The sequence below is a fragment of the Bidens hawaiensis genome, unplaced genomic scaffold (genome assembly GCF_021521415.1).
Source record: "Bidens hawaiensis isolate Kalapana, Puna unplaced genomic scaffold, B.hawaiensis_p1.1 tig00028581_1, whole genome shotgun sequence".
Lineage (NCBI taxonomy): Eukaryota > Viridiplantae > Streptophyta > Magnoliopsida > Asterales > Asteraceae > Bidens > Bidens hawaiensis.
Genome location: NW_027494683.1, coordinates 174,292 through 185,993, shown reverse-complemented (window position 1 = coordinate 185,993; position 11,702 = coordinate 174,292). Strand labels below are relative to the sequence as shown.

Here is an 11,702-nt window from a genome sequence, read left to right as displayed (position 1 = left end):
GAGAAAATCAAATACAGTGAATGGAGTGAAAAACAATGAGCACAAAAATACAATAAAAAAAATACAAGCATGATTAAAACCTTAAAAAAAAATCAAACGTGCAAACACCATGATGACTATTGGCTAATCTATGACAGAGCGACTGCAATGGCAAAAGTTAGAAGAAGTTGTTTTGTGGCGACAAAAGACGATGACAAGAGACACGATGATTGTCGCATGGTAGCGTTAGCTAGGACTATGGTGACTAGAGTTGTTACCGTGAAAGGTAGACGATGGCAAGATTAAAAAACAAATAAAACCAAATCCATACCCATATATATGGGTAGAACATGCCCCATGACAGGAGGAGAATGAGAAGAAAATAAAGACGTCACATAATCAGGGGGACAATGAAGAGATGTCGACAACCACCTAATATCAGGCGGTGAAGAAATAGGAAGGACAAGACAAAAAATTTGCAAGAACGCTAATTGGAGTTTGATACCATGTAAAATTAACGAAAATATTGTAATTTATTATTGATAAACTATACATATATTATAAAGAAAACCTAATCAAATCATATGTTCCTACAGTAACTAACATATTATCTCTAATAGTTATTTCTTTTGTAATATATCGTATGGTACACTGACATACTAAAGGGTAAGTAAGACCCATATCCATTTGGATTCTGAAACAAAGCTCAAGCATATGCTCGGAATCAATCAGATATACATTCGTTAGTTACTTCTTTAGTAGCATTAATTAATTGCATCAATAAAAGAAATATTTTTTACATCCGTTAATTAAAATTATTAGATATACACTGGTCCTTTATAATGCATATGTTTGATGTTTCTACCGGACGTTTATACTTTGTTTTGACTACCTTTTTAACATGGATACACATGCCTGGGTGGATATGAATAATAAAGAGGCATTCATCACAATGTCGTAGATTTTATATAAAACCTTGTTATATTCTCAGGTTATAGTTTTTTACCAACAATATTCCTTGACTAATTACCCCTTTAATGTCATTATTTTCTGTGAAACTTCATAGCTTTTTATTCCATATATACATGTTATACTTTGCACAAACATGTATCACATAGAGTTCTAAGTTATTCTAAGTTGTTGGATTCGACAATTTAGAAAATGATCATTTTGGGTATTAATTTTGGTTAGTCATTTCTATTAGTAAAAAGTGTTATTTTGGTCATTATCCATTTCCCGACCATACATTGTATAATGTTATTAATTCTCTGAAACTTCATAACTTTTTATACCATATATACATTACGCTTTGAACAAACATGCGTCGCATGGTGATGTATACATCTATTTATGTACGTATATTAATACTTGGTGTATTTTGATACATCATACAGTCAGATCGTACGTATAATATCAAATATAAAACATAAAACAAATAATCATGAAAACACAACAATTTTCGGCTTTAAATACAAACATCACAAAACTAGAAAAAAAACCTATGAAATAATTAACAAGTGTCCAAAGTGGATAACGAGATAAACACAAAAATGTCACATTGTCACGTCAACGCCAATATTAAATATTAAAATGAACTTTATCCAAAATTTGTCATCAATGGTTACTATTCCACTGTATAAGATAACAACATAATTACCATCACACCCTCAAATATACACCTTATTTACCATCACATACCACTCATTAACGCCTTCAAATTACCCACCACATGCATTCTCCTAACCTCCTTCCTATAATAACTTTTACCACCAACCACCGTCGGTAAATACTCAAACCCTAACAAACTCTCACCGTTAAACCCGTTATCACCGGTAACCATTAAACTCACGTTCGCAGGAACATGGTTTGTCGTACGTTTGTATGATGCTAACCATTTTGCTTGCATGTAACTGTTTTTTCTCCACGGTGAAACCATTATGTCTCTAGACTTTAATGAGTCTCTCATTGCGGCACACATTAGTCTTACTAGCTTCTTTAGTTCGTTTGGTTTTATTATTGTGATTTTGGGTATTGTTTCGAGTAATGACTGGTAGGTTTTGGTTGGTCGAGCGATTGTGAATTCGGATCCGAATGAGACTTCGATGATGTAACGAGTGCCGGAGATTAGAATGTCGATGTATTCGTATTCGCCTGCTGGATGACTGCCGGTTTTCTCCCACCGAGACTTGCATAGACCTGTAAACAAACCGAAATGAGATCTAGGTTACATACTTAACAAGTGTGAGAGTCGTGTTGGGGAATTTCGGAATACGTAACTTGGATTATCTGAGAGTTGTGTAACACTTTCAGATTAACTATTTTGTGGTTCTCCAAATAAATCAACCGGATAAAATTTAAACGAGAGAAAAATCATAATGCGGCTAGGTGAACTTTTGAACTAGTAAAAGATCGACGAAAGGCCGTTATCATTTTGAAATTTAGATAAATCATAAATCCACATATTTTGACATGTGATAGTCATGTAACAAATTCCAAAATTCATTTTCGACCTCATCTAGGGATGCTGCCCCTTAGACCCTATCAAGGGCTGCCGCCCTTGGACCCCCCTACCATCACGCTCCGACCCTACCAAGAAGCGTTGCCCCCTTGGAACCCTTGTTTATTAGCGACTTTGCCCTAATATCATAAGATAACCTCTAATAGTGCATCACACTTCTCAACGTTTTTAATGTATATTAACAAATAATTAATTCAATTACACTAAAACATTTAATAATAATATTTTAAAAACTAAACAGGTAATTTAAACTGTAAAAATATTAATTAAATCCTATTTAGATAAAATAAACTTTTAACCCTATAAATTTTCTTTTTAACACAGTAACACATTTTAGCTCATATTTCTTATTTTAAACTACTTTTGACTTATTAACTTGTGAAAAGTTAAAAAGACGTTTGGTTTATCGTGAGTGGATAATTAAGTTAATAAGTTACAAAATTTATAATTTATGAAAAAATTTATTTCCGAAACAAAATTCTCACCGGCATCAAATCCTCTGTGTCGAAGTCCGGTCATCAGCTGCCGCTTAAACCCATCCGACGAACAATCTTCAACATTCCGGCACACCTTTTCCACTTCGTAACAGATCACTCGTTTCTCACAATCATCATCACCACCACCACCGATCAGATCAACCAGCATTTCCATCGTGTCAGTATCCACACCATAATAACTCTCCACCTTCCGATCACACTCCATCTCATCCACATGATCATCTCCACCGTTGCTTTCACCTTCAAAAAACGAGTCAACTAGATCCGAAAGATCCGTCACTGAGTTATAATTAGCCGAATGCTCACTTCCACTGCTTTGGCATAACCGTGCTCTAGCGTCCTCATCTAACGTTGTGGTTATCCTCTTAAACCTCACCGGAATATTCGCCATTTTATGATTATTAATTATTATTATTATTATTGTTATTGTTATTAATGGTGTTTTAAGTTCTAGATGTTGGTGTGATGGAGAGATATATGTAGCTGGTGAAACGAGAACACGACAAAACGTACGTGAGGAGGAAACTTGGGGAAGTGGGGTTAACGGCGTTTATATATGTCGTACGTTTGGTTATGAATTTGGTCTTGTTTTGGAGAATGTGCGTTTAGTGATTGGGTAAGTGGTAAGGCTGAGGGGTGTGGAGCGCGAGAAAGGGCGCGTGAGCCCATCCGCTCGCGCCCCGGGGCGCGAGCACCACACCACCGAGGCGCGAGAGGGGCGCGAGAGGGGCGCGAGCGTGGAAATTCAGGCAGGCGCAAGAGGGCTAGCGGCTGAGATAACGCGTAAATGGCCTGGGAATGCGTAAATAGAGCCGTTGGGCTCTTTGTTTATTAAAAAAAAATTTTTTTTTCTCTATAAAACCAATATCACATACCAATATCACATACCACACCCAAAACCCAAAATCACCCCATCTTCCAAACCTTTTTTTAAAAACATGGCTGGAAATTGGTACCCAAACCTAGATTCAGATTACAGTTACAACGATTTATGGTCGGCACCGGACCAACCGATGTTTTATTCGGGGTCGCAACAATCATCCGGCTTTCAACCATCCAACATACAACCGTCTCCTAACTTTGTAGTTCCGGAGACACAAGAACCAGAAGGTGAAGCTGCGGGACAAAGAAGACGCGTCCACCGGAAAAAACAAGTTGCAACGGACGGGTCGGGTTCGGCTTCGACTGGAAGGACGAAACGGAAAACCACTCCGTGGTCATCGGATGAGAAGGAAGCCCTGTGTCGGGCTTGGATAGTCATTTCTGAGGATCGGCGTTGCGGTAATTGTTTTAACGTTTTTAAAAATGATTTTTAATAAAAAAGTTAAATAAAAAAGTTAAATGACTTACAAATTTATTTATGCATTTTGCAGCGGACTACCAAAAGAGCAAGGTCTTTTGGACAAAGGTTAGGGAGATGTTCTATTCGCTCGCTGGGAGTACAGAGCGGAACGCCGATATGATTTCGGGTCGGTGGACCGAAATCAGAAAATTTGTCGGCTTGTTTACTAATCTGTTCAACAGGAACGCCGGTCGTATGAGACCAAGTGGCAGTGACGATTTGGCGGTTTATAATTTCACTGTCGAAGAGTGGAAGCAGGAGTGCCTGCGGATGTATGGGACGGTGAAGACGTGGGACGGTGTAAAGGTGTGGGAGAGGTTGAGAAGGTGTTCTAAGTGGGTTGAGCTGGTGGCGCCGGACCTTGATGCGGAAGTAGGGCCGAAACGGACTAAAACTAGTTCGTCTGGAGCGTATAGCACTTCCGCCGGGTCGGATTGCCGGGTTGGATTCGACCTAAACGTTGCGGGGGAGGAAACGTCTTCACCGCCGAGGAGGCGGCCATTGGGAAGGGACGCCAGGGGGAAAAAACCGGCTGAGGGGGAAGCCGTAAACATCAACGATCTTGTTGAATCCCTCAATAAATTCAACAAAACCATGGAGGTGGTCTCTAATGACAAAAAGGAAAAAAAAAGAATGAGAGATTTGGACTTCCTTACAAGAGACTTCAGTAACCTAAATCCGGTCGACCAAATGCTGATGGAAAAACAAAAGGAACGTATCCGGAAGAGGTTGATCGAAGAAGACCAAGCCGAAGAATAAGAATAATGTTTTTTTTTAGTACTTTAATTTTTTTTTTAGATATTAATGTGTTTTTTTAATTAATGTGTGTTTTTTTAAATAATTTATGAGTTTTTTTAATAATACGTTTTTTTAATACATTTATAAAAAAATAAAAAAAAAACCGCTCGCGCCCCCTCTCGCGCCCCTCCGCACCATGTCCCGGGGCGAGAGCACCACAACCAACACCCATCTTATCAAGTTTCTCTCTCTGCCACACGTCACAATATTATTGGCTGGAGCCCCCACTCGCGCCCCCTCTCGCGCCCCCCACACCCCTCAGCCTAACGGTGGGAATTTAACGAGTACAAGTGTCAGGTGCACGAAAGGATTTGATTGATTGATTAATTAATTAACATTGAACAGTTTAGAAGCACCTCGTGCTGTTCACGGCGGGTCACGTGGCAGTGATTGTCCTGCACACGATGCTAGTGGTTTATCCTCTACTAACTTCTATCCGCCAACGGAAATTTTATATTTGTTTTAATGTTTTGTTTTTAACCGTAACAAACATAGAAGGCCTACATACCTCGTGCAGGGTGACTCAATAGCTAAAAGTCATCGTCAGCTGGTCTAACTCAACTATATGAAGCTCTTAAATCCCACCTAGTTATCTCCAGTTATAAGGAAATTCTATAGTCTGAAAGTCCACTGGTGAAAACTAGAGATCATAATAATCTTAGTTTTCTTTCATTGAGCCACTCATGTCCTAGAGTGTTGTAATGGAGAATTGAACTTGGATCTTCATTGTGAAACCCAAAATAATTAATTGTTTAGTGTTAATTATTTTTAATAATTATTATTATTAAAAATTAACAAAGTTAGATCTAACTAAATAATTAAGGGAATATATCTTTTTTTGGAATGTGAATCTTTCTTTTGGCATGTCTAAACATGTTTTTTAGATTATCTTGTATGGTTTGTTTTTTAAAAAAGTTTAGGTAAAGTTAATGTTTTAGATAATGATGAATATTGATAGGAAAAATGAAAACCTAAAATGTTTAATTACCTTTTTAGGGATAGTACATAATGAAATCAAGTACGATAGTACATATTGAAATCTAGTACATTCAAGTTTGGATAAGTTACGGAAAAGAAGGAAAATAATCACAGCTTAAAATATTTGATTAGGTTAGTTACGGTATGGGCCGTGTTATGTTGACGGGTTGAATTGTTTAATTGGAACATAACTTATATTTCTTAATGTAAAAACAAAGCTACACTAGCCCGTACACACATAAAATTGCGTAGCATATACGTAATATATTTAACTCGTTTATCTAACTTTGGCATGCAAGCTGATGGGTTAGTAGGTAATCAAGTAGTACAAGTGTAGATGATTTGCTCATGTCAGTAACATGATTATTGCTGATAGTTGGTTGATAACTGTTATACTACTTCCTACTCAGTCGTTAGTTACTCCCACATAAAGTTGTTAATTGCAGAGTAGATGATGATCACACATTGTTAACCGGGCAAGAAGACAACACAAGTGTTGATCAGCGAGACCCCTGGTAGGGGTGATCTCGATCTTCACATGGGGTGCCGCTCCCTTCAACTTTCAAGGTTCGTCAGCGCAAAAATTTTGATTGTCTCAACTAAGTGTGTAAGTTACATCTCTAACCCGTGCCAATGTTAATATTGTTTCCCTTTAATATAAAGTAAATTCTAGCTATCTAAAATGATGTTATGATGGTAAAAATTCTCGTACTTTGTTGTTTGAAAAATAAATTTAAATAAGCCAAGATATTAACTATAGGCTAATATTAGTCAATTACTAACAATCAAACTAGTAATACTTTAATATTTCAATTTTGTTAACAATAACAATCTTAGACTAACCGATTATTAACTATGTTTCTTTTTTATTGCGTTACGTGTGATGAGACAATTACTTCAATGACTTGGATTTTTTTTTTCTATTTAAAATTACACAGGCGGTCTTGTGACATACATGAATTACGATTTTGGTCCTAACTTTCAGTGAATACCCTTTAAACCTACTCATACAAGTTTTTGGATGGTGACGACAGTGTTCCCCGCTGGGGTAGTACCCCTTGGGGTTACCCGTCGCCCCACACCGTCCACCCTTATACATATTAAATTTTTAACAAACTTAATTTTTACTGACACTTATTTTTGATGTTATACATGTCTAACACCTTACGTAGCGGATTTGATTTGTTGTTTTCAGAACCGTATCAAAATCGGTCGTCCTGGACCTTTTATATCCCACGTAAACTTTTGGCAAACATGTGTAACTTGGGTGTTGTTAAACTATTGATAAACATGGAAGACTTCAATCAAGGAATAATTATAGGAGGAAAAAAAGGACTGTCCATAGGATGTTCCGTAATTCTTTGTTTCCTTGTTTAACTATTGAGCATTCTATTTATTGGGGTTAATCCTCTCTTGTAAAATAACATAATAAAAAAAATATAAATAAAAGTTCTTGATTACCAAGTTAACATGGTATCAAAGCGCGTTTGATCCTGGGAATCCGCCCTATCTTCAAACAAGATGACGGATGGTGACACCCAAATCAATCAAGTTCCTGATGAATTGACGATGAAGATTGCTGCACTCCTAAGGAATGGTCTCGGAGCTCAACAAACAACAACCAACTCTGAGAACCTTTCCTTAGGGATTAAAATTGGTGGCGATAACTATGCCCTCTGGGCAACACTGATGAAGAAAGCCATTGGAGGTAGGGGAGAGGTTCTCACGTCACAGGGGATCCGTCACCCCCTTTAAAAACTGATACAAGTTATTCACGTTGGGAACAAGATGACCAATGTGTCTTCACCTGGATTATCCAAAATCTTGAATCCAACCTGGTGAATAATGTCTCACAATATCCTACTGCAAAAGCCTTGTGGGATGGTTTAGCCACCACATACGGATCTGGAACAGATTCACTCCAGGTGTTCGATCTCCACAAACGAGCAAACTCCCTCAAACAAGGGTCTGATTCTCTGGAAGATTTGTGGAGTAGACTACAAGGCATTTGGATGTCGATCGATAGAAGAGACCTGAATCCAATGAAGGATCCGGAAGACATTCAAGTTTACAATAAGAAGACCCAAGAACAAAGACTTTACCAGTTACTCATGGCGGTAGATGACAAACTGGAACCAATCGAAAGAGATATTCTGAAGAAAGAACCTCTCCCATCCGTTGAGGCGGCATATGCCACCATCAGAAGAGAGGTTGCAAGAGTGACCATCTTAAAATTTGGACCCTCTGATAACGATTCAACCGAAATCGGATTAGGATTGGCTGCCAAGGACCCACAACATAGAACAAAGTTTCGACTGAAAGAAAAAGAAGATAAATCCAAACTTTTTTGCACTCATTGTCAGATGAAGAGGCACACTAAGGAACAGTGTTTCAGGCTAGTCGGGTATCCAGAATGGTGGGAAGACGGTCAGAAACCAAAGAACAACCAACGTTCAAGGGGTGATGGGAGAGGTGCGTCAGTAACAAAGGGAGGAGAGTCCACCGGAAAGGAACCGCAGGAGAGCAGCGGTGGTTTTGGAGGAGTGACTGCAACATGTGATGATGACCTAATAGGTACAGGACTTGAGAATTACAACTCAAGTCCCTCTACTATTCATTCTAAGTTGTTTTCTCCTAAAGTTTTTAATGTTCAGCCATGTCTCACTCTAGAAAAGAAAAAAATTGGATCTTTGATTATGGGGATACGGATACTATGTCATACGATAACAAAGATTTTTGTAACCTGGTGCCACCATCAAAGTACCACATTGAAACTGCAAGTGGAGAAAGAATTCAAGTCAAAGGGGGAGGATCTATCACATTCTCAGAAAAAATGAAAATTAATAATTGTCTATACATTCCTTCCCTTTCCTCAAAATTATTATCTATTAGCCAAGTTACAAAACAACTCAATTGCGTGGTACTTATGTATCCTAATTTCTGTGTTCTACAGGACATTCGTACGAAGGAGATCGTTGGGCGTGGTACTGAACGCGGGGGTCTTTACTATGTTGATGAGGTGGTTCAAAAGGGACATGCCATGCTTGCTCACGGGACAACCGAAAGACAACTATGGTTATGGCATCGACGTCTTGGCCATCCTTCGTTTAGTTATCTTAAGTTTTTGTTTCCTAGTCTTTTCCCGAATAACTCCGCTCAGGAGATTTGTGAAACATGCATTCTTGCAAAAAGTCATAGGGCTTCGTTCCACAAAAATGATACTAGAGTCAAATCTGTTTTTTCGTTAATTCATTCCGATGTCTGGGGTCCGGCTCCAAATAGTACCAATAGTCGGTTCAGATATTTTGTTATATTTGTGGATGATTTTTCACGAATGAATTGGGTCTACTTCATGAAACATAAGTCTGAAGTTGCTGAAATTTTTGTTAGTTTTTACAAGATGGTCAAAACTCAGTTTAAAAAAGGTATTCAGATTCTCTGTTCCGATAATGGGACGGAATTTGTGAACAAAACAATGAAAGATTTCTTTAAAGAAAATGGCCTTATCCATCAAACTACGTGTCCTAACACTCCTCAACAGAACGGAACGTCGGAATGAAAAAATCGTATACTTCTTGAAAAAACGCGTGCCATTATGATTGAGTCTCATGTTCCACTATCGTATTAGCCAGAAGCCGTGGCTACATCTACCTATCTTGTTAACCGTCTCCCAACCCAAATTCTAGGACATAAAACTCCTCTAGGTGTCCTAGCTACCCAGGCTAAAGTCCCATCCATTATGACTTTACCTCCTCGGGTTTTTGGCTGTACCGCGTTCATTCACACCCCAAAAATAGATCGAAATAAATTAAGTGCATGTGCCGAGAAATGTGTCTTTGTTGGGTACGGTGTAAATCAAAAGGGCTATCGTTGCTATAACCCCGTTACTCGTCGGGTCCATGTCACCATGGACCTTGACTTTGTAGAGTCAGCCTATTTTTTTGACCACCAATCCAGTACTCAGGGGGAGAAACTAGGTGAGTCACTCGATTGGTTCGATTGGCTGCTATATCATAGTTGTTCGACGGATGTCCAAACAGAGCCGGTAGATGGCGCCGCTGAACCCGCTTCGTCGACCATGGGACAGGATAACCAAGCCAATGAATCTCCTGAAGACGATGTCCATCCGGTCGAAGTCACCGAAACCGCACCAGGTTCGGTAGAGACTAACAATGAGGTAAACAACTTAGAACATCATGATAATTTACAAAATGATACTTCTAATCATGATGATCCAGAAAGTCATATAGAGGAGCAACAGAGTGTTCTTCCTCCAAGGAAAAATAGGGGAATCCCTCCCAAACGGTATTCACCGGAACAGGTTTCTCGCACCTCGAAATATCCGGTTGAAACTAACAGGGGGGGAGTGGCCAATGTTGCAAAAGTTTTTTTGGCCACCATCCTTTCAGAAAAAATTCCTTACACAGTTCAAGAAGCCAAGGAGATAGCTGAATGGAGAGAAGCAATGAACAAAGAAATAGAGGCTTTGAAGAAAAACGGCACGTGGGAGAAATGTTCTTTACCACAAGGGAAGAAGCCAGTCGGATGCATGTGGGTATTTAACATCAAGTATAATTCTGATGGTACCATTGAGCGATACAAGGCAAGATTGGTTGCCAAAGGGTATACACAAACATACGGTATTGATTATTCTGAAACCTTTTCCCCAGTTGCTAAAATTGACACTATCAGAGTCCTTTTCTCTGTAGCGGCAAACAAAGACTGGCCTCTTCATCAATTTGATGTAAAAAACGCTTTCCTGCATGGAGACTTGAAAGAAGAGGTGTATATGGAAGGGCCCCCAGGGTTCTCGGATGATTTTCAGGAGAACGAAGTTTGTAGGCTAAAAAAGGCTTTGTATGGGCTCAAACAATCACCTCGCGCGTGGTTTGGAAAGTTTACTATGGCCATGAAAAGATACGGGTACAAACAGAGCAATGCTGACCATACCTTGTTTTACAAGAAAAGAGGTAAGTTGATCACATGTCTTATAATATATGTTGACGATATGATTATAACAGGGAGTGACCAAGAGGAAATCAGCTCCCTTCGAAGAAATCTCTTCACCGAATTTGAGATGAAAGACCTTGGGGGATTAAAATATTTCCTAGGGATTGAGGTGCATAGGTCAAAGGAAGGGATCTTTATTTCTCAAAGAAAGTATATACTGGACTTGCTGGCTGAAGTAGGCATGGTTGATTGCAAGCCCAGTGATACTCCCATGACGATAAACCATAAACTCAAAATAATAGAAGGGGTCAAACCAGCAAATAAAGAAAGATACCGAAGGCTAGTAGGGAAGCTGATTTACCTAGCCCACACTCGACCTGATATCGCATATGCTGTGGGAGTTGTGAGTAAATTCATGCACAATCCCCAAGAAGATCATATTGAAGCAGTTATGAGGATCATTAGATACCTAAAAGGCACTATTGGAAGAGGTATAGTGTTTAAGAAAAACAGTCACCTTGACGCTGAAGTTTACATGGATGCTGACTGGGGAGGAGATCCTAATGATAAACGATCTACTGCAGGGTACTTTACGCTCCTTGGGGGTAATTTGGTAACATGGAGGAGCAAAAAGCAGAAA

The 11,702-nt window shown here is 38.9% G+C and overlaps 2 protein-coding genes across 2 annotated transcripts; one reads left to right on the top strand and one right to left on the bottom strand.

Annotated features, from left to right (window-relative positions):
• Positions 1–1,575: 1,575 nt before the first annotated feature.
• On the bottom strand, positions 1,576–3,416 carry LOC143577430 (uncharacterized). The gene is made up of 2 exons (XM_077061265.1): positions 2,983–3,416; positions 1,576–2,175 (listed from the first exon to the last, which is right to left on the bottom strand). Exons 1-2 carry the CDS (start codon positions 3,383–3,385, stop codon positions 1,670–1,672), a joined length of 909 nt encoding a protein of 302 aa, XP_076917380.1. The 5' UTR covers positions 3,386–3,416; the 3' UTR covers positions 1,576–1,669.
• A 3,981-nt stretch (positions 3,417–7,397) lies between these two features.
• Positions 7,398–9,643, top strand: LOC143577429 (uncharacterized). Its single transcript, XM_077061264.1, has 2 exons — positions 7,398–8,686; positions 9,066–9,643. Exons 1-2 carry the CDS (start codon positions 8,125–8,127, stop codon positions 9,101–9,103), a joined length of 600 nt encoding a protein of 199 aa, XP_076917379.1. The 5' UTR covers positions 7,398–8,124; the 3' UTR covers positions 9,104–9,643.
• The last annotated feature ends 2,059 nt before the right edge of the window (positions 9,644–11,702 follow it).